Below are 23,245 nucleotides of genomic sequence, written 5' to 3'. Positions count from 1 at the left end.
AAAATTGCTATGTTATATTGCTTAAAATTAAAAAACATTTTAAGTGAAAATATCATTTGATAAAGCAGTAGTTTAGATAATAAAGCAACATTTTTAACGGTATGTCGACACTAGAGACGCGCTTATATTTAAATACTTCTTGCGCATTAACTAGGATGGCGTCTGTGGTGTTGCGGCAATTTCGAAGGGAATAGTGAGTTTTGAAAATTTTGACAACGACCTCGAGGATGGCAGATAATCAACAAAGTAGATTTGAAAAGTCCCTTGGTCTGTTAACAACTCGTTTTGTCACTTTATTACAGAAAGCAAAAGATGGTGTTCTTGATTTAAAAGTAGTAAGTGCTTTCATAAACGCTTAAGTATAAAAAGTTAACCTACTTGCTAGGTTAAGTTGTCGCGGGCGTACACGCCATTTCTAGCTTGCGGGAATTTTGAAATAAGTTTCACTGAAGTCAATATTTCATATTCATTCGCGATATGTTTTTATCGTAGATAATTTCTATGTCGCAAATTAATTTTATTTAACATTACACAGTAAAAATGTTACTAGTTTTAATATCTCAACGTGCTATCCTACATAACCTAAAAGATAGAACACAATTCACGATTGTATTTGATAACGTATGATAGCAATTTTATAATGTTCTAGGCAGCTGATATCTTAGAAGTTCGACAAAAACGACGAATTTATGATATTACTAACGTTCTTGAAGGTATTGGACTCATTGAAAAGAAAAGCAAAAATAGCATCCAATGGAAGTATGTTTCACTTATGTTCATTCTTTATAAAATACTTTATATGCCCTTTAACATGTCACAGCTACATTTTTGTATATCTCATGTCTAATATAATGCTCTAAATATATTATCAGAGGAGCAGGTCCAGGTTGTAATACTCAAGAAGTTGGTGAAAAATTAACCGATTTGAAAGATGAAATAAAGAAATTAGAAGATCATGAACAATTATTAGATATGCATACTCAATGGATTCAACAAAGTATTAAAAATATAGAGAATGATTTAATTAATAGGAAATATGCATATATTACTTATGAGGATGTTAAAGAAAATTTTCCTGATGATTTTGTATTAGGAATTCAAGCTCCACCTGATACAGAATTAAGCGTACCAAAATATATAACACAGGTATTAATTTACTTTTAAAGAAATATATACTTGTGGATAATCTTAAGTGTATTAATATAAGTACATTTGATTGTATATCATTATTGCTAGACATCTGAAGATGATGAGAAACTAAATTATGAAATGTTTCTAAAAAGTAGTTCTGGAGAAATTAAGGTGTACATGATTCAACCAGAACTAGCTAAAACATATGATAATAAAATATTAGAGATGAGACTACAAGAAGAAGCAAAAGGTACAAAAAGAGGGAAAGAGGAAGAAGAGAAAAAGGAAGAAGTTAATGTTAAACCAAAGAGAAGAGTTGGAAGGTAAAAGTAGCTTTATAAATGTAAAAAAGTTTGCTCTATTCGCATCAAAAATAGTAAGATATTATTTTTGATCTGCAGAGAGCATAGAGTAAAATGATCTTTATAGGGGTGAATAGATATTAAGGAAAAATCTATTCTATTGGTATAGATCTTACATTTGCAATATGCTTCAGTATCAATCCTTTAAAAAGTCAATTATCAATTATAATTTAATTACAAATTTCACTTTAAATCTTAGGCCCCCAAAAGGAACCAGTAAGCCTGACCCTGTTATATCTGATGAAGATGAAGAGGATGATGCAGAATTAATAGAAGCAAAGATAGTACTTCGGGATGTTAGTACTTCAGGTAAATAATATTCACTCCTAAAACATAAATATAGTAAATAATATTATTCAATTAATTGATATAATTTTAGATATTGCTCAAAAGGACTTAGAGTTATTTGATCAAATTTATTCCGACAGTAAGTAAAAAGTTAATAACAATATCCGGATTGGACAATTGAATAAGTCATAATACTCACATAATTTTCTAAACTTTATTTTTAGTTTATGGACCATTAGTAAGATTAAGTCCTCCACCCAGTGAAAAAGATTACCACTTTAATCTTAGTGAAAATGAAGGAATTTGTGACTTGTTTGATATTACAGCAAAATGAGTAACAAGTTATATAGTTTAAATGATTGAATGGTTCAGACTGTGCCAATAATGTGCAAAATTGCAGAAAAATTTGTTGACAATTTCTAAAGGCTGTTCTATGTATATAATTTTAAAGAATGGATATGGATAACGATCATTGAATACATGCAGTATTTTTTTATTAGTAGAAATAAAAAAATAATACAAGTTATAAAGAAAAATGTTTATAACAATCAATTTTGTTGCAACTGTGTTTAATTAAGTAACAAAAGCTCCAAATATTAACAGATTCTTTATAATCTATGACGCATGATTTATTTCTATAAGTTTGTTTACAAACTTTATTCTTGTATGCATTCAAAATGAAAAAATGTGTTTTTATTTATAGTTATTACATACAAGGAAAGCATCAAAAAGATAAATATTTTTATGAATGATATATTATGTCCAAATTAGCATTGTTTTTATAAGCTTTGTACATGTTTTATTGAATTACGTATGATTTTTTTACGTATTTGTTTAGATAACAATTATTTGAGATAATATAAAATGTACATTCTCTGTATAATTGTATGAATTTGTTCTCTTAGACCATGTATAAGATCATCATGATTTATTGTAAATGAGTACAGTGTATCTGTACTCTCTTTATAATATACTTCCCATGTTGTATATTGTACGTTTGTTACTGCATTCAATGACATTAATTAAGTTTGTGAATATTATAGTTAGTTAAGAAAAATAAATTTAAATGGAAACAAAGTTTAACTAAGGAAACCAAGAACCCATAATTTACTTTATAATGAAGTCATGTTTTTCAATACTGTTATATATATGCTATATAATTATAGAAAAACAATTTATCTATAAATGTTTTATTTAAAACTTTTTTGCATCCATTTTGAGCGAATAGATTAAATCTCAATAATTAGACCTACATCTACTTCTTACTTCAAATTTCTCTGACGTCAGGCATTCCAATATTGTTTTGCTCTCATTACGCATTGTTATCGACATCATCTATTCATACGTAATCAAACTGTGATGTGTAGTCACTTATACGATATATGAAACTATTGGAAAACTGTACTCGAAAGACGCGAAATTACCAAGGACAGATAAGAATGGATCGAACAGTTTCGTCATCGCTGGTACTTTTGCGCGTGTCGAATATAAGTCTCGTCCCAGCGATTGCCAGTATGCGCGTGTTTCCCTAGTAGTGAATCATTTCCAGATGTATCGACCTTATAGAATTGTTGTTTCATACAAGTCCGCGGTGCAGCGAGCTTTCTCGCGTCACATTCAAACAAACCGCGGTAACATTATCAACTTTTTAACTTCTTATCAAAAAAAGGTACGAATAAAAAAGAAGTACGAATAAACAGATAATTTACATATCATAATTTTGTCATTTGTAAGTCTTATTGATGCTATATGGTATTATCATTATCATATTTGATAACTTATCAGAATATTTAAAAAAAGTAAACAGTGCAGTTTAGATGACAGTTTGATACAATAACTTACATTGACATAACTTCCAAAAAAAATTTTTTCTGGATGTACATGAAAGTAGGTGTATACGTATAATATATACATATATAGAAAATACAACTCTATCTCTGAAACATTGCACGCACTCTTTTGTTTGGCGCGCAGCATCATTCATTCTGAATTAGTTTGTCACGTGTCGTGAACAAAGAAATCATGAAATTTATCAAATCCTTTGGAACGAACTAATACGAATATAAATTACACAATGATATAGTACATATGCTAACACAAATACATATTCTAGACAACAGTAGCGTCAGTTTTTTATTTAATTTTTCAGATTTCAAACTTCATTTAGTTTGCCTATGCGTTGTTTCATCGATTTTATAGTTATTTATAATGAAGACCATTTAATAATATTATAATATTATATTTTATTAATAATGAAAATGTTTTATATTTCAGTGATTACTGCAAAAATGCGTCTTATTTTTATAAAAATCCGCGAGGTATCGAAAAAATATCCGATTGTAAGAGGAATGGTTTCTTATGCTGTCATATGGCCGACTGGAAGTTTAATACAACAAAAATTAACAGGACACGACGAATTAAATTATATGCAAGCATTAAGATTTAGTTTATACGGTGGGTTTTTTGTAGCTCCAACACTATATTGTTGGATGCGGTGCTCTTCATACTTTTGGCCAAAGTCAGACCTGAAGTCTGCAATTACCAAAGTATATTAAAATTAATTGAAACAATTAGTATTCACAAGATGTAACGTTAAAGGTTAATAATATTTATTTTCTAGGCTTTAATAGAACAAGTCACATATGGTCCTACTGCAATGTGTTGCTTCTTTTTTGGTATGAACTTACTTGAAATGAAACCAGTGGCTGAATGTATTGAAGAAGTCAAACATAAATTTTGGCCTACTTACAAAGTAAAATATATACATATGTAATTAATATAAAATACACTGACTACAAATAAGCAAAAAATTATAAGTAACTATTATTTTTTAGGTCGGTGTTTGTGTATGGCCCATTTTACAAACAATCAACTTTTTTTTTGTCCCAGAACATAATCGTGTAATTTATGTAAGTTTTTGTAGTTTAATCTGGACATCTTTCCTTGCATATATGAAAGCTTTGGAAGCAAAGAACTTACAAGATTTAAAAAGTGACAATAATTTAAAACACAAAAGTCAAAAAAGTATCAATGTTGATCAAAAAGAAGATAAAAATGAAAGGTTATCCATTATACGATAAAGATTTATATGACAGTTATTTAGCACAATTGATTAACTTACATACATGTATATGTATACAATATGTACATGTAAATATATCTGTATAACAAATTATACTGCACAACAAGGTCAATTACAATACCTGTTGTCTACAGTACAAAATGAACTAAAAGATTTAATTATGCATATATATATATATGTAGATAATATGTTTGTATTATAATAGGTATAGTTAAAAATTGATAACAGTTCAAAATCATGAAGGTATGAAAGACATAATTTTATTGTTAAATTTTCGAGTGATATTTATTGTGACACTGTTGATAATAACTTATTTATTGTTAATAAATAATAAAAAATAAATGATTGTTAAACAACCATCGTCAAAATAAATTTTCATATTTTAGTTTTAAATTATGTATTTTACTTAAAAATCTAAAAGACTAATGTTTTATCGATTCTTTCTCTCGTTTTTCTATCGATTTTAAGTGTGTAGCGAATTCAATATGGCTTCATTGAAGATCAGAAATTCAAATCATCGTAAGTTGTCAAATGCAACTTAGTATAATTAACATATAACATAATAAGAAACATGTGATTTTTTGTGTATCTTCCTAAAAATATGCATTATTAGTAGTGAAAAGTAATTTGACTACACAAATATAACTACAATAATACGATATGAGGTTATGATACAAGATTAATAGTAGTGACTAAAATTTTGACTATTTTTTAAAAATACCGAACTTCTAATGTTGAGATATGGCCCGTTCTTCAGTATCAGCACAATGTGACTTAATTGCATCATACATGGATGGAGTACATGTTAAAATTGCAGAGGCCTATAAACCTCCAAGAAAAATATGTTTACCAGCTGCATATAATAATAAACTACCAGATGTATCCAAATTAACTTATGATTTCAATTTGGAACGATCAGTACTTGAGAAGGTTGAGTATTACTTTACATAAACTTGTGATATACATTTATCTGAAAATAATTTGCAGTTTACAATGCATATAGATTAATCCTATGATCTTTCTTAATATATTTGTATCATTATTAATTTAAATTTGGTTTCAAACATAAACTTGTATGTTATTCAATGAAATAAATGAAGTATAATTTGCAATAACTTAATTTATAGATGACAGAATGGCGTAATGTTCGGCAAGTAAATAACAAAGCGCGGCATGCACGATTAGATGAGAAAAGGAAGAAACAAAAAACTGAATTTTCACCGCCACCACCACCTCCATTACCTGATACTACAAAGCCTATAAATGCACCTGTGCCTGAAACAACAATTCTTACTCCACAGCCTTTATCTCCACCTGCCAATGATCTTCAAGATCATGTGAAAGCAAATGGTCTTGACTATGCTGATTTTGATAATGATACAAGCAGTCCATTTGATAATATGGAATTAAAAACAATTAATGAAATGGAAGAACTTGCTCAGGTTAATAAAATATCTCTTAATTATTATAATCAAGAAGTGAATCATAATCTTAACACATATATTGTTCATATTTTAGGTATTACAGCCTACATCTCAATGGATACCACCAGCAAAATTAGAGAGTTTATTGAATGATTTAAGTGTTAATGATAAGTCGAAAATTCATGCACAAGAAAAAAATGATAATGTCAAAAATGAAACGATTGACCAAGACCAAGTTAATGAACAAGAGAATGTCAAACATCGTAGTGTATCTGCGATTGTACAAGAACTTCAAAGAGATTTAAAAAGACCACTCATGGAGGTAATAGTATTTTTTATAAAATGTAGCATACTTTTGAATGATTTCAATTTTTAAATTACTTATCCATTATATGTATAATAGGATTGGAAACCTTGGCCAAATTTAGAAAGTCCCGACACTAGCACTCATGAAACATTAAAGCAAGAAGAACCTATGTTAACAAATCAAGTTGCTATTATGAATTTATTATTGGATTTAACAGAGGAAGATAAAAAATTAGCTCGGCATTTGAGCGACATGGGATTTCCTTTATCGAGAGCTGCCCGTGCTATACGCGAATTAGGTGGTCAAGATAATAAAAAAATTGTAGAATATTTATTGGCTGTGCAAGCTTTAGAAGAAATCGGAATTTCCGGAGAAGATGCTGAAAAAGCTCTTGCTCTTACAGAATACAATCAAGAAAAAGCCAAAGTTTATTATGAAAATCTATGTGTCTTACGAGATTTAGGTTTCCCTGAAGAAAAGGCATCTACTGCACTTTTAAAATGTAATATCGACCGCGATAGAGCTTTAGATTTCCTAATAGCGTAAATATAGAATTTTATAAAAAATAATTATTAGAATGGTCTAAACAAATATTTTACTGCACAAAAAGTAAAAATTTAACATGTAAAATAATTAAAAACTAAAATCCTAAAGAAATATATTATTTTAAAAACAATTATATAATAAATAAAATAACTAATTTTTTCGTATGGTGGGAGTGCAAAGTACTAGCTATTATAAGATAAAATAATATGTAAATGTTTTGATATTGGAAGATTGATACAAAGCTTTTTACTCTGATTTAAAACATTAAACTTTTATTTTTTTAATGCAATTTATTTACAGAATTATTTAATAAAATATCATTAATTTATACAATGCCAAGTATGCCTGATGGTCATATTGGAATGTTTAGAAAATTCAGCTGCACATCTGAAAAATTAAAGCCATTATCATACATGGATCTATATATAATACTTATCTTACCTTTTACAACAACACAATGCAACTGTTGTTATAGACTCTGTGTAATGGCTAACACCAACAATGATCCAAGCTTCTGTAAATATTGGTTGTTGACATTGAAAATTCACACAAATACTAGTTGGACCATTCATTAGCAAATTACATGAAACATTAAAATCAAGATTCTGATAATTTTTTATTGTAATTGGTTCATATTGAACATTTATGCTTATAGGTGATACAGAAATGTTAAGTGTATGTTTATATCTAAAATTCAGTATCAATCAGACAATGTATTCTTAGAATATCAAATGATATTAGAAGTCTAAATTTGCTAAAAATAAGCAATTACCTTTCAGTATAAACTTTTCTTAAAGCTAACTCCCATAAAGAAATAACTTTATTTTCATGTATATTATGAACTTTTAAAAGCTGGCGTGGTAAATCAATCATGAGACCAGTATCTTTTTCATGTAAAGCATCTATTTTTATCTTTAATTTTATATTTGTATATAATGTATTGTTCTCACAATGGGTTGTAAAACATCTGTGATTATATATATTTATAGATTCAATAACAAATGCAAATAAATTTGTTTTAAAGGATTTTAACATACTTTAAGGTTACATTTTTCATTATATTATTTTTAAATTGTATATACTCTATAAAATGTACATACCTATAGCCCAAGATATTTCTTTGACTTTGAATATATGAATCTTGAATTTGAGATGTTAACTGATGAAGAAGTGGATAAGACAAATAATTCAAATATATATTTGCATCAAATCTAATGCAAGGGGATGATACAAATCCATTTAATGGTAAATATCTTAGCCTACATAAAAATTATTCTGCGTAAAATAAAAGCATTTAAAATGTTAACAAAAATCTATCGATAATAAAATATAATTTAATGTAATAATTATTTAATATAACAACCTGTTAGAGCATACTGAAATTATTGATAGTTGTGGAGATAGAGTCAATCTGTTTGGAAGTTCTTTCAAACAATTGTTATCAGCACTTAATTCTTTTAATTTAGGTAAGGAACCAATCCATTCTGGTAATGCAACAAATTTATTTCCAGAAATAGACAAAATTTCTAAGTTATGCATTTGATTCATTTCTATAAGAATTATATACAAATTCAAGTTAAATGAAGTTATACATTTGATATTTCTTATGGCATCAAACAACTTACCAAATGGTAATTTGTTAATAGAATTATCATTTAATAACAAAGATTTTAGGCTAACTAAGTTTCCTATAGAAGGAGATATTTGTTCTAATTTATTAGCACTTAAATCAAGAACTGTTAATTGAGTCATTTGACAAAGTTCTGGAGGTACTTCTTTGATTAAGTTTCCATAGATATATAAATTAGTTACATTAAAGAGTTCTATAATCCATGGAGGTAAGGTAGTAAGTTTATTCCATTTCAAATATATTTCTTGAATGTGGCCACCATAGACCCTTATTGCTTCAGGAAATTCCACAAGACCTCGACAATTCCAATGTAATATTACCTTATTTTTTATTTCTTTCACCATTTCTGTAGAATCTGAGTCCATTTTTAAATAAGTTTAATCAAAATTGTTTTCATACATAAAATTGAAGAAGTAGATTCTGAATTTCTGAGGTTGGCAACCAACCTTCAAGGCATGTATGCTCAAAATAACTTTGGCCTGCTTGAAAGATTTATATTAATAACCTACTATATAACAATATTGTTCTATAATGTATTTTATAACTGTTTTGAATTTATAACTGCATATACATTTACAATATACTCATTTTCTTCAATAGACACAAAAATGAACAACATATAATTTCTTGAAAATATTTTAAATTACAATTATTTTGTAATAGTTAGTAATATTAAAGTTGACATTTCTAATACAAATGTCAAAATATAACAATGCCATTTATTACAATACATTATTCATTTGATTAAATATAATTTATTAATGAATATATTTAAAAAAAAAATTTACTTCTATTTCACATTACAAGTTTGTACTTACTGTTTTCTTAATAATGGTGAAAGAAAGTGGACACTAGGTAAATAATAATACGTTTTTGTATTATATCTGATTATACATTTTGTTTAATTATATTTTATGAAATATCTTATTAAAAAATTTGGACTCAACATATTGTGTAAAATTTTGCGAATAATATATATATGTATTCATATTGAAGACAAATACTAAATATAAAACATATTTTTATAATTATTTTTCATATGAAAAAATGTTTACGTTTATTTATTGTCAATCGTGAATCTTACCGATAGCTTGTACACACCATAATAATTAATATATATCGGACATTATTTATTGTCACTATACATCACTTATATATAGGTTAAATTAATTGATTTAACCATGGCACGATGAAATATAGCCAAAAGTATGACCACAAATAAGTAGAGATCATCAATGCTTATCGGCGAAATTTTGCTACAAAATGGACACTGAGGGCCTCTCGCGATCAATGGCTGCACTATCAGCACATCTCGTCATCGGTACTTGGGAAAAACGTACATATGCACGGCGTGGGGAGAAATGTACAATCGTGCAATCTTGGCTGTTACTTTTGTACAAATTTATAAAGTTTTTACTTGTATTTATTCAGAAGAAAGAAACATATTTATTTTTGAAAACATAACTATCAATTCTTACATTTTTAATACCTACATTTCCCATTACAAACTTTTTTCTTTAAAATCATTACAGATTGTTTCTTTTTATACGTGGAAACCTTTTTTTACATCATGTATTTTTTAAATAATGACATTAGTAAGAGGTATAGCAAGATAAAGGGGTTAAAACTGCACCATTCACCAACAGCTTACTGAAAGAGAACATCGTAAAGCAATTATGAATTCTTTACTTCGACACAAATGTAATTAGAGTAAATAGAATATGATGTTTATGATAGTAAATTTGTAAAACGGAAAGCATAATAAATTTTGTGCATGTCAATGACTATGATAGTTATGTCTTATCTGTTATTGTCATACCTGTCATCTAGGGGTTATCAGAGAGCGTTGCGTACTTTAAATCTATAAATTTAGAAACTAAACGCTAACGACTTATGTATGATAACCTAAATTATACAATTTAAACAAATTTTTGATACAACAGAAAAGAAAAAGGTCTATAAGAATAATATGATTTAAAAAGATAATTTGAGCACATGCAGTTCATGAATAGTTTATTTTAATTTATTAATCATGGATAGATTTTCAAGTATTGATTGGTAAGTACGAAGAATCATTTTTAAATATCTTAACTTATTAAGAATTAGTATATATTTTAATCAGCAGAAACTACCAAGATTATTGCTATTTTTTTACTTTAGCAGAAAATAGATGATATTTATCATTTTAATGAAATTTATGATTCATACTTTGAGATAGACAACCATAAATTTTATTTATGCAAAACAGAAATTTTGTATTTTTTTACTTAATTTTCGTATTTTTTTCAACCTTATTATGAATTATATTTTACTAATAAAATAAATTATTTTCCATATGTTTATGTAATAATTTATAAAAAATATTTGAAGAAAATATTTTTAAGAAATATTTTCTCGTATTCTTTATTAAAAATATGTAATCTGTTATATTATTATGAAAGTTTCTATTCTTAATTACATATTTGAGTTGTTTAAGATACTTTGCCATAAAAAAATGTATGTACATGTTAAATACATTTATTATTATCTAAATATTGATTATTGAAATTGTTATAAAATAATTGTAAATTTCTAAACTATAATAAATAAAAATTTTAATATTATGTATCAAATTTAATAGGAATACTGCATTGGAAGACCTAATAGATAATACTTTTGTTAATGAAGGAAGATTAGAGAAAGAAAGTGTGATGTATCGAATTATGACTGGGAATTTCAAAGATCCATTTAAAGATATTGAAGAAGATTACAAGAATGTTAAAATCTATCTAATGAAGGATGCTGATCTGGACTTAAGTAAAATGGAAAAAGAATATGAACCTAAGCACACAAAAAAGACCAAATGTTATATACCTGGTATTGTTAAACCAATGTTTAAAAGTCTTAAGAAATCCAAACTAAACAAGGAACAACAAGCAATGTGTTTAAGAGTCTTGTTAAAATTTTCAAAATCTGATAAACCGAAGCTAACACAAATAGAGAGAAAAGAATTAAAAGTATATATGGTACTTAAAGCATAATGTCATAAAAAATTATTGAAATTGCTCTCTTAATAAAGAAGTTATAAATTAATTATAAGTAATTTTAAATTATTTTCTATAATATATAATTATGTCTGTTATTGTAGGACTTACAACAAATAATATCTAAAGAACAAGATGAATTTTTGGAGTTTGCAAAAAGTAAATGGCATGAAAGATCATTTAAAATCACATGTGAAGATTATATAAATTTACATTGGAAATTAAAGTTACAATGTATTTATAAATTACCTAGGTATTACACTGAAATAACAAGCATTCCATTTGTAGCAGATAAAAATATTCAAGTAAAATTTCTTTCTAATTGTTTACGACTGGTGAGTAATACAGATTTTATTTATAAGTAGTTATAAATAATATATATAATTAGAGATGTGGCTAATGAAAACAATATATTATGTTTTATTGCCTTACAAATCTTTTTTTTATTCTTTTTTGAAGGGTAAATTACAAAAGATAGTGTTGCCAACTTTTAGTAGACCATGTATGCTACATATAAATTCAGAACAATTACAAAAACGATTTCTTCCTGAAAAAGAAAATGTCAAAGAATCATTGATGTTTTTTAAACTACCTGTAAGTGAAGATGCAAATTGTCAAAAATTGGCTGAAGATAATAATGTAGATTTGGTAATTTCATCCAGTGGTCTTAATTGTTTAGTAAATAATATTGGTCCAACATATTCAAATTCGTGGATTTTACCCATAGTCATTAAAAGGCACAATGATAAAAATGTTATCTACATAGATAAGCCAGCACCCCCAGTTGCAAGTACTATACCAGAAAAAAATACTTGGATGTATAAATATATTCTGAAATATTTTTTTATTGGTACCAAACATTTAGCTTTAGAGAGGTAAGATAGAAACTTATTCTTTCCACATATTTTTATTTAAATTGTATTTCTCTTTTTAATTAATTATGAATAATATTACAATTTACACTTTTGACTACATAATAATAGTAATGAAGATGATAATATATTTGATGATGTTAATTGTGAAAAACTATTAAAATTAGAAGAAGAATATGAAAATGCTTCAACAAAAATTAACAATGAGTTATCTTCAAATGCACCAGAAGAGGATAAAAGTTTTGAAGAAATTTTAACTCAACAGAATCTGACAAACTGTGAAGAATCTTTGCATACAACTGCTTCTAATTTTTGTAATTCCTTTAGTTCTACAAGTAATGAAGGTAAAAATATATTTAATATTTATATAGATATATGTCTCCTAAGTTATGTCTTCATGAAAATTACTAGTTATATAAGCTATAAAAACTGAAAAAAGAACAAGTAATAAAAGCATTAAAAGTAATCAATTTTATGAATTAATAGATATACAAAATGGAACCTCTGAAGCGATGGAAAATTGTGTATCATATAACTTGTTTACAATTGGACCACTACTTTCAGAACAGAATGAATTAATGAAAGACGTTATTAAAGAATATAAAATGTTAGTTCGAACAAAAACACATGGGGTTGAGGTTTGTGTTTGCTATGTAAAATTTAATATACTTTTAATTTATTGAAATGTTTTTAAAAGGTAGTCTGAGGAAAACAGTTAAAATTAATAATATAGTGTTGAGTTAATTATTTACCTTATTTTTACAGATTTTAGAGAATGAAGTACAAAGATTATTATTGTTAACACCAAAATTAGAGCATCAGCCTGATCTTGGTGCTGAAGCTGTAACATTAGAAGAAGCATTGAAACAATGGGTATCTTTGATATTTAGGCCTCATACATTTCTAGCTCGAGGTAAATTATTTGAAATCAACAATATCGGTATAATAAATTAATTGTATTATATTTGCATAGAAATATGTTATAATAATACACCCAAAAGTAATGCAATGTATGTATATTTATTTTAGTTCGAATATCAAGTGAAACATCAGAAATATTACAAATAGAACATCGTACAGCAATATCTATAAATAATGAAATTAAAAGACTTTATAACACGAAAGTTGAAAATACTTTGATAATTTTACATAATGTTATTCAATCTCTTGCAAATTTATCTCCAGGACGTTATATTTTGAGACATACAATAAGAAATGGAGCATTTGCTGCTGTTTTTAAATCAGCAGAAAGTTCAGGGTAAGTGATTGTAAAATAATGTATTATTTAATTTTATTGTCCCATTATTTATTTGCAGAAAAAATAATCTTGATATTCATACAATTTATGATGAAATATTTCACACTTTACCTAGTCCACCTTGGATTCCATTAGACAAAACCTTACCAACTCCAATGCTTAAGTATTTTGAAAGAATGCCAGCTTTGTTTTATCCATCGAATAATAAAACATCTTCTGTTAATAAAAAACGCACCAAATGTAATACAGGTATACGATACTATATAATTATGATTATGAAGATAGCTATAATTAATGTTATTAATATTTCCTTAGGATTAGTATATAATACTATATAATCATGATCATGAAGATAATTATAATTAATGTTATTAATATTTCCTTAGGATTTGTACGTAGAAGTTTAAGAAATAACAAGAAAAAATGATCAGTATTCAATATCAACATAAGTGGAGAAATACATTTCTTTAACAAATTAGCTTTTTCTATTGGTCTTATTTCTCTACTTAATATACAAACACAAATTTTAAATTTTATATGCTGCCATTATTATTTGTTTATTACAGTAAGATCTAAAGTCTGATACAATCTGTGTTACAAATGTATACATTTGATGTAATTTTAATTGTTTTTTAACTTTAACTATAATAAATTGCTATTGCATCTGTATAATCTCCTGTATCTTGTGTGAACTACATAATATAATAAAATATAGCAGAATAAAACACAATCTACCATATATTATGGAATAACAAATAATATATCGTAATATACAGTTTCGGATCGAAATAAGCAATACATTCGAGACTATACTGGTACTATATGGCTTAATTTTATTCTCGAATGAGACAAAAAAGAACACGGAGAAGGAATGAGAGGCTTGAGATAACGGCAATTTCATAAAGTGATTAGTCGAGCAGTATATAACACGTCAGGATCGCTAATATTAGAATGAGAAAGCATTATATATATTCTATTCGTTTTCTATTAAATGATGTCACTATTCATTCGATCACAAAAATGTATGGCTTCTTGCTTTCACAGACTTCTTACTCGTTTCGAATCTCTCACTCTGTCGGCGAATTCAAGTGAAGAAGAGGGGATAGCGAGTTGCTTATTTTGAGTCAGAAACCAGTTATTATAGGCAAAACTTATTTCGAGATAAAACTGTAGTGTAGTATATTTCAGATTTGATTTCAGTTCTAGTATCTTAATTATCAGCCGTATACATTTTCTAAGGTTTCTTAAGGTAAGATAGGATAGTGAAAAGACAATTGGGCTTATGCTATCTCCCCTTACTATGTTCTCTGTATGTTTTTTTATTATTGTTTTTTATTTGAGTATTTGCATTGCGTTAGATGCTGTAAAGTTTGTATATTTAACAAGTTAAGTGTATATAAAAAAATAAATATTTATCGTATCTTTTACGTGTATATAAAAATAAAAGTATTGTCTTTTTTTAAATAAATATAAAATAATTTTTTAAACGTATAAAATAAACACTATTAAAAGTAAATTATGTTATAATAATGTTATGTGTAAAATTTATAAATATTGAAATTAAATGTTATATAAAAGTATGTTTGATAAATATATAAAACCAGAGAGGAAATTTCCTCTCTGATATAACTTACACATATTTTAAGACTTATATATCTATAAAACACGGCTAGCCACTAATTATTCAACATACTAAATATATAATGTTTAACATTTTAATATATTTATATTCATAAAGATTTTTTTTATAACAATTTGTACAAATAGTAGGTTTTCATCGTTAAATATACATATATATATAAACATTTTTAATAAAAAATAGTATATAACTATGCAATTTAGTAAACTAGTATATTTCATAAAAAATAAATTTTAGTATATCATAAAAAGCACAGTATAGCACCATAAAGATTCTTCCGAGATTCCAAAATTGTGTAAAAAATATAGTAAAATGCATAATTCTTTATACCCATATATTTAATTAATAGATTGATGTAAAGCAAAAGTATAAGCAAAAGTGTGCAAGACACTCATCTTTTATTTGAGCCATAAATATTATTAAAGCTTTGGAATTTATCATGAAATATTTTCTCTTAATTAAGTAGAAACAAGTGAGAGTAAAGCCTTTTTGTAATCTCCAGATGTATCACCCTAGAACAGAAAATTTAGGTATTAATTTAAACATTAATATTCAATTGTATGTGATGTAATCTGCAGTTAGAAATTTTTATTAGAATGAAATTTTTACTACTTTCTAATTTTAGTACTATGAGCAAAATTTTTGAAATCATATATAGTTATCTTTAATTCTTTAGATACACAGAATAACCCATTATACATCTATGAGATTATTTACCTTAATGAATAAGGTATAAATCCGAACATACTGAACTAAATGTTTGATCGATAATGTAATACATATCTCATGAGTATGAGTATCATCTGAGCATCGCATTACTTAATTAGTTAAAATCAAGCTTTACTTCTATTCTATGTTTTTTTTTAAAATAATTTTATTATAGAACTATATATACAGTGTATTGCTAGAAATATATTTTAACAACATACTACAATACTTTACTAACTAATAATATATCATAAAATATTGAAGAAAGAGCAATATGAATACATACCGCAATCCAGCTTTCCAATGATTTTCCATAACGTTCTTCAAAAGCTTTTTTAATATCACCTAAATCAATTTCACTTCGAGAAACAATGATGCGGATCAATGTTCGATCTTTTGTACCAATACCATGCATACTGGCATATAATCGCTCAGCAAAGAAACCAACTTTTGATTTTACACATTTTACTGTTGTATAAAAATCATAGCATTTATATTAAATTATATAAAACACAGTTCTTAAATTAAAACATAAATATATAGTATATAGTTCAATAATGTCAATATTACAATTTCATTGTACAGTGTTTCCCACACATCATTGTAATTATATTCAAAATCAAGAAGTTACAAATAAATAGAGCATTGTTCAGATTTCCTACAACAAAAATAAATTTTCTAGTGTTTATTAGACATTAATAAACGTACTACAAACGTACAGATAAGGTTTTCCCAATGAAAGTGAATCTAAGTAAGATCATATTTGTACTCATTTTAATTAGGAAGACTTCATCCATCTATTGATAATATTCTCATAAGAAAGAGATAGAAACTTTTATTTCTGTTATGCACTTTTTGCTCTGTTTTCTTTAATAATCAGTCACATGACTCTGAGGACCTGATCTAGCAAAATATGATGAGGATGTATTGAGAATATGACTGTTACAATGATCCAGGGAACACTGTATTAGGCATTTCTATAAACAAAATACTGACCTATTCCAAGGAGACCCTTCTCAAGGCTTCCAGAAAACTCTTTCTTAATAGCAACTTCAATGTCATGACCAGATATTTTTTCATATTCAATAAAAGTCTGTCTTAATTGCTGATAGCTACGTGTTACTAAAATAGCATTAAACTGTGATTCATCTGTGCCCCATTGTTTCTCACCTATACCAAAATAAATAATTATGTTTCAAGTAAATATATTATATTACTTATATTATATTACTTATGATTAATAATTCTTATATCAAAACAAAACACAGATTTCTTTTACTTTATTAATAATTATTAAAAATAATCATATAATCCTCTTTTATTAAAAATAGTTTGTATTATTATAAATACCAGCTTCATAAAGTGCCTGAGCATCTGCTATAGCTTGTGCTTGATCTATTCCTTGATTTTCATCCCTGTTTGCTTGAACAAGAGAAACTAATAATCTTTTGAAATGTCCTGAAGTATCTCCCTTTAATTCACTTTCAAGAGATTTTCCATATACTGTTAAGAACAAAATATTTTTGAATTAATAAATATAAATGTTTTATATAATAGTCCTATATAAACTTATATTAAACTTATTTTTCTAAAATTTAATTAAAATAAATAATTGCTAGACTTACAGTTCTCATAAAATGCTGCAATAGTACGTATACCGTAATTACTCAATGTACATAAAATTTCTACAATTGCTTCCTCATCAGTTCCTAATCCACTAACTGCATCATGTAGTTCTTTAGCATAATAATGAGGTAACGGTGTCATAAGAGCAATTATAACATCTTCCAATTTCCCTGTTAATTCACTTTTTAAATCACTAACCAAATCTTTTCCATATAAAGTTTTATATGCTTCAGCAATTTCTAATCTCTGAACAATTCCTCTCCTTGTAAGTACATCAATAATAGTTTTTTCATCAGTACCAAAACCTTTCATTGCTTTACGCAACATTGTAGCATCTGCATTTGCATCAAATGGTTCCGCAGGGTATACCGTTGGAGTACACTATAGAGGATTATTTCTTTTATATCATTTTAAATAAATTAAAATAATTATAGATTTATATGTCTTTATATTATACAATTCATATATGAATAATAATTATCTCTTTACTTAAATCATTATTATAAGCTATCAACAAGTTGGTACTATGATATGTAAGAAATTTAAAAAAATATAATTTATTAATATTAAGAAAAATGTTTGTTATCATTAAATAATATGCAAATTTTTGTCTAATATATATATTTTAGTAAAACAATATTTAGTGAATTAAAGCAAAAAACATATATTTTTTGAATATATACCTAAAATTAAAAAGCTTTTTTATATTAAAATAATATGGAACTTATATCTAAAGTGTGTGTGTAGATCTTTTTTGAAAGATATAATAACTCTTATATATAAGATATAATAAACTCTTTTCCATTTAAATTAATTTTTTATATTCCAATAATTCGTGCTAAGGACATAAGTACTTTATTGCAAATTATTATGATATAAAGAATTTATAACACTAATAATATTAAATTTCTAATAAAGCATAAACTGTTTTATAAATATATATTCATAATACGAAGAGAAGTTGAACGCTGATTGATTAGCTCAAGCGAAGCAGCGATAAAAATACGGTCGATCAATGCTCATACCAAAAATAGACTAATCTTAAAAGCAGTCATTTAAAGAATGTTTTAAGCTTCTAATAAATAATTAAGAGATACTTACTTTAAACGGATAATACTGTTGTTGTGACATTTTTGACTACGCAGGGAACTGCCTAAAATAAATAAAGATAATTGTTAGTTAAATTGATCAATACCAAAGAATAATATAAATATCTGTATTGTACATTGCAATATAGTCTATAATATTATTTTTTATGTTAATTTATGCTTATATGCATGAAAATGTATTTACAATAAAAATATTTTTAAAAACTTACCAATAAACTGTTTCCGAAAAATAAAAACGGAGAGGAGCTTTACGTTTGATAGCCGGCTAACCAATGATGGGCACACCCACTTTCGCATCACGTCATGTACATACGTACATAGTTCTTTCAAGGTGCTTACTAACTAGAGTGTGAGTAATGAGTAAGAGAAAAAAGGCCACAATGCTTCCAATGACATCATAACGGATACTATATGTATAAACGTATATACTTATTCTTACATATTTACTTAATCATTATGAAATCAAGATTCGGAGATGTCATCAGTTAATGTATTTTGTATGTCTTCTTATGTTTACTAAATTTGTGTTACACCATACGTGGATTTTTAAGTTTGAAATTATATTGTTGTATTTTCTTTATACTCATATAATAATAGAATAACTATAGTTCAATTGGAAATTTTATAACAACTTCTTTCGATAATTTTTAGAAGGTTATTCGACTTTCACAATTTTTTTGTTTAGTACATTCTATATTAGCAACTCTTACAAAAAGAAGAATGCAATGTAATTTATTTTAATAAATTTCTTTATTTTTATTTGCAGTTAAATATTATTTTTGTCTGTGTAAGGGAATATCAACAAAGAAGGAGTTCCAGTATCAAGTTATAAGTGTAAAATATTCAAATTTACATCTTTTATAGTTTACTTATTGCAAAAATTTAAAATTTATATATCCAAATAATTAAATGATTTTCCTGGTATTTATATAATATAATATTGATGTATTACATAAGATTTAAACATTTAATCGGATCATCTATATAAAATATAACGAAACCCGCTGATTTAATTATTTATATATAATTTATTAAAATTATGTTAGTTAAGTGTGGATGTTTTTACACAGATATATTTACCCGGTATGACTATTGTGAAAGAAATATACATAATAGGATAGAGGATATTTATAATTGTTATATTCCGATGTACGTAAAATTTAATATATATATGCATACAGGCATACAAATACGAAAAAATAATAAGCGTAATAAAATATATAGTGTTAATCATGCTATTGAATTAAAATAGATTGAAATTATATTTTTAAACTATCAATATATTTTTATGTATGTAAACATTAAAATGTGTTTTATACAAAACTACATGGGAATTAAATATACATATATCATATCAGTAAAAATGACATATGTGTAGTTTAAATCTTTCACACTAGAGTACGATTTTCATGTATCTTTCTTTTTTAAAAGATGGCTCATTAGCGCGGTAACGCCTCTTTTCTGCTAATACTCCGATCATCGACCATTCACTGATGTTCGACTACGCATCGAGATTTCAAATGTTGTTTCCTACAACATTGGCGGCATGTCGCGTTTAACCTGTTTATTTATTAAAAGAGATACACAATATAATATATTTCAATTATCTAGTAATAAGACGTTACAATTTGAGGGTTCTACGAAAAATGGCTGATCGCTAAATTTGTTGTGTGTATGTGCATTAATACAAGGGGAAAATTCTGTGAAAGGAATAAATAACCTAACGTAATATCGATTTGTGTAAAACGCGCGTAAATATGCCGCGTACCAAAGCATCACCAAAAAAATGTGTTAAAACAACAAATTCACATCCAGGCACAAATACATGGGTTTTCCTAATGAAAGGTGCATAAATAAAAATTATTTCGTATTTAAATTTCTCTATTATATATTATTTATAACCGTTAGACATATACCAGCACTACCCAAGATGATTAAACTTATTAATAATTATAAATATTTTCCTATTATTTATTAATTTTAAATATTTTCCTATTTCTTACTGTTTCATTAGTTATACTATATTTCTTAATAATATATTCATAAAATAGATCAACATAATCTCTATGCCTTCCAGGTGATAGTTTAAATAATACAGATGGTGGTGTACCTGATGTTATTAAATTAAGACATCCAGCTACAAATCAACCTGCAATGTTTGTATTTAGTCCAGGCAATGTAACAGTACAAGAAGTTCTGACATTTGATGAAAATAAAAGGTCATGGTTTATAGATGATAATGTAAAGTCTGATGGAAAGTTACATTTATCTACTCCTATTGATCCAATATTTTTAATATTACCTTATTTAAGAAAGGTAAATCTCCATTATTATATTTTACTTATTATTATATATGTTAATCTATTGTGACATAATGTAGGGATTTAATTGACTGTTATGGGTTTAATATTCTAAGTAGTAGTAAAAATATTACACTCGTAGTCACAACAAGCACAACCATTAGAACAATGTCTTTGGGATGAAGATTTTATAGAAACGACTCGTCTTACTCAATGTCAGAATTTAAAACTGACTCTAGTCGCCGACCGCAAGGGAGATGAATCTTTACAAGCTTATAAATTTAATGAAGAAAAAGCATTAATCTGGTTGCATAAGAAAGTGGAAAGAGTAATTGAAGTATTAAAACAGAAGGGCATTCATGTATCACAGGGTGCTATTAGTGCTACTTATGTTAAAAGTACTAAACTTGAAACTGCTTCAGAAGTGGGTAAGATATGAAATAAATTTCATGCATGAAAAATTTTAGTAAATAGCAAATTCAATTATTGTTTCAATAAACATTCAGAGATAAAACAATATCTATTTATGTTGGCATTAGGAAAAAGGTATTAATATACTCATTTTTTGTTTAGAATATTTAAAATATGCACATGGCATTGTATCAGAGTATCTTCAAGAAGATTTATCAAAAAAATTAGCACAACATTTAAATTTAGCAGATGAATCAGAAAATAAGAAACGGAAATTAAATAGTCCTAAAGATACTATTGAAGAAAAGAAACCTAAGAAAGATACAACTGAAAATGAATCAGTATTAAAACCAAAAACACCTGAGTCAACTAAATTAGAAAAGGTAATTTAAAAAAGGGTACTTGTATCTTACAATGCATGTTTATAACATAGGTTTTCATGATGTATCTTTTTATATAGCCTCAAAAAGCTACAATTGGTAAGAAAGAATTAGCTAGACAAAAAGCAGCAGCTGGATCCAAGAGCATTACTAGCTTCTTTAAGAAAAAATAAATTTTAGGTAATTTGAGAAATCTAAATATATAAAAATTTTTGAAATCTCAAATATTGCAATATGTATACACTCAAGTTGTAGCACTGTTATTCAGAACCAGGTTCACAACATTGTAAAAATATCTTGAAATATTTTAAATAATTGTTTAACCAATAGACAACTCTAATCAATAAGCAATTTCTTAAATATTTTTTAATATATATGTTGCAATCTCTCTACATTGGGGAATAGAATATTTAAGTACTTATTATAATTTTGGATGTACGTAAAATATATTGTAAAAAACATAAAAATTTTGAAAATAGCAAGTTTGAACATGTAAAAGTATTGGTCGTGTTCACAATACATTATTTTTAAATTAAAAAATATATTAAAAAGTAATTTAAAATGGATTACTTTTAAATAGATAATTTAATATTAAACTTATATGATGTCTAATTCATAACGCATTGGAAAAAAATTCATTGTAAAATATCTTAAACAATCTGGAAGAATCAATTACCAAGGATCACGAAGGTGGCCTTAAATATAACAAAATCTATTAGTTATTACAGCAAATATACTAATTACCATTATTGATAACAAAATATCAGAACTTTTATTTAAATTTTTAAATCCGTATTTGAGATTGTGTATAATTGAAAAATCTAATTGTACAATATTGTTCAACATTCATCAATTTGTATTATTGAATGTTTCTACATGTAATTTCGAAAACTAATCTAATAGTACAAGCACAAAAATAACATCTGATTTTAACATCTCAAAGTTCAATATTTTTGTATATATTTTGTATATCCATATACAGTCAAATATGTCAATATTTGAAAGCGTTTGTATTTGTTTGGCATATTTTTACTGCTCAAAATAATTGTAATCAATCAGTCATTTTTAATAAAAAGGTAAAATATTAAAAAATTAAATGTATCGTATATGTATTTAAAATATTGTTAATGTGATGTAATTATCAATTTT

General features: G+C 26.2%; 7 protein-coding genes across 9 annotated transcripts; 5 read left to right on the top strand and 2 right to left on the bottom strand.

The window, feature by feature from the left end:
• The first annotated feature begins 136 nt into the window (after positions 1-136).
• Positions 137-2,858, top strand: LOC117239672 (transcription factor E2F4-like). Its single transcript, XM_033505408.1, has 7 exons — positions 137-335; positions 650-759; positions 873-1,146; positions 1,237-1,454; positions 1,693-1,802; positions 1,873-1,920; positions 2,006-2,858. Exons 1-7 carry the CDS (start codon positions 228-230, stop codon positions 2,113-2,115), a joined length of 978 nt encoding a protein of 325 aa, XP_033361299.1. The 5' UTR covers positions 137-227; the 3' UTR covers positions 2,116-2,858.
• A 300-nt stretch (positions 2,859-3,158) lies between these two features.
• On the top strand, positions 3,159-5,201 carry LOC117239675 (mpv17-like protein). 2 transcript variants are annotated; one of them, XM_033505413.1, is made up of 4 exons: positions 3,159-3,450; positions 4,056-4,327; positions 4,402-4,533; positions 4,616-5,201. In XM_033505413.1, the coding sequence occupies exons 2-4, from the start codon at positions 4,070-4,072 to the stop codon at positions 4,859-4,861; spliced, it is 636 nt and encodes a 211-aa protein (XP_033361304.1). In that variant the 5' UTR covers positions 3,159-3,450; positions 4,056-4,069; the 3' UTR covers positions 4,862-5,201. The 2 variants fall into 2 exon arrangements, with proteins under 2 accessions (XP_033361304.1, XP_033361302.1); XM_033505411.1 differs by lacking the exon at positions 3,159-3,450 and adding an exon at positions 3,570-3,676 and having other exon boundaries at positions 4,616-4,956.
• Positions 5,202-5,258: 57 nt separating this feature from the next.
• Positions 5,259-7,429, top strand: LOC117239671. Its single transcript, XM_033505407.1, has 5 exons — positions 5,259-5,382; positions 5,621-5,793; positions 5,991-6,305; positions 6,382-6,609; positions 6,691-7,429. The coding sequence occupies exons 1-5, from the start codon at positions 5,349-5,351 to the stop codon at positions 7,138-7,140; spliced, it is 1,200 nt and encodes a 399-aa protein (XP_033361298.1). The 5' UTR covers positions 5,259-5,348; the 3' UTR covers positions 7,141-7,429.
• On the bottom strand, positions 7,417-10,028 carry LOC117239670 (leucine-rich repeat-containing protein 28-like). Of its 2 annotated transcripts, none has more exons than XM_033505405.1 (8): positions 9,855-10,028; positions 9,589-9,773; positions 8,766-9,252; positions 8,504-8,690; positions 8,241-8,399; positions 7,913-8,107; positions 7,582-7,827; positions 7,417-7,527 (listed from the first exon to the last, which is right to left on the bottom strand). In XM_033505405.1, the coding sequence occupies exons 3-8, from the start codon at positions 9,133-9,135 to the stop codon at positions 7,461-7,463; spliced, it is 1,224 nt and encodes a 407-aa protein (XP_033361296.1). In that variant the 5' UTR covers positions 9,136-9,252; positions 9,589-9,773; positions 9,855-10,028; the 3' UTR covers positions 7,417-7,460. The 2 variants fall into 2 exon arrangements, with proteins under 2 accessions (XP_033361296.1, XP_033361297.1); XM_033505406.1 differs by having other exon boundaries at positions 8,766-9,249.
• Positions 10,029-10,602: 574 nt separating this feature from the next.
• LOC117239668 lies at positions 10,603-14,595 on the top strand. Its single transcript, XM_033505402.1, has 10 exons — positions 10,603-10,828; positions 11,391-11,775; positions 11,898-12,128; positions 12,253-12,668; positions 12,777-13,009; positions 13,152-13,303; positions 13,431-13,578; positions 13,695-13,923; positions 13,982-14,172; positions 14,310-14,595. The coding sequence occupies exons 1-10, from the start codon at positions 10,803-10,805 to the stop codon at positions 14,348-14,350; spliced, it is 2,052 nt and encodes a 683-aa protein (XP_033361293.1). The 5' UTR covers positions 10,603-10,802; the 3' UTR covers positions 14,351-14,595.
• Positions 14,596-15,625: 1,030 nt separating this feature from the next.
• LOC117239673 (annexin B9-like) lies at positions 15,626-19,355 on the bottom strand. The gene is made up of 7 exons (XM_033505409.1): positions 19,215-19,355; positions 18,998-19,049; positions 17,896-18,277; positions 17,621-17,773; positions 17,267-17,440; positions 16,557-16,738; positions 15,626-16,074 (listed from the first exon to the last, which is right to left on the bottom strand). The coding sequence occupies exons 2-7, from the start codon at positions 19,025-19,027 to the stop codon at positions 16,021-16,023; spliced, it is 975 nt and encodes a 324-aa protein (XP_033361300.1). The 5' UTR covers positions 19,028-19,049; positions 19,215-19,355; the 3' UTR covers positions 15,626-16,020.
• Positions 19,356-20,378: 1,023 nt separating this feature from the next.
• Positions 20,379-23,193, top strand: LOC117239674 (ribonuclease H2 subunit B). Its single transcript, XM_033505410.1, has 5 exons — positions 20,379-20,850; positions 21,083-21,321; positions 21,448-21,733; positions 21,879-22,099; positions 22,177-23,193. Exons 1-5 carry the CDS (start codon positions 20,763-20,765, stop codon positions 22,267-22,269), a joined length of 927 nt encoding a protein of 308 aa, XP_033361301.1. The 5' UTR covers positions 20,379-20,762; the 3' UTR covers positions 22,270-23,193.
• Positions 23,194-23,245: the final 52 nt, after the last annotated feature.

Source organism: Bombus vosnesenskii, unplaced genomic scaffold (genome assembly GCF_011952255.1).
Source record: "Bombus vosnesenskii isolate JDL3184/JDL3185 unplaced genomic scaffold, Bvos_JDL3184-5_v1.1 scf7180000014105, whole genome shotgun sequence".
NCBI lineage: Eukaryota > Metazoa > Arthropoda > Insecta > Hymenoptera > Apidae > Bombus > Bombus vosnesenskii.
The sequence above is the reverse complement of the archived record's forward strand: the minus strand, read 5'-3'. Positions and strand labels throughout refer to the sequence as shown.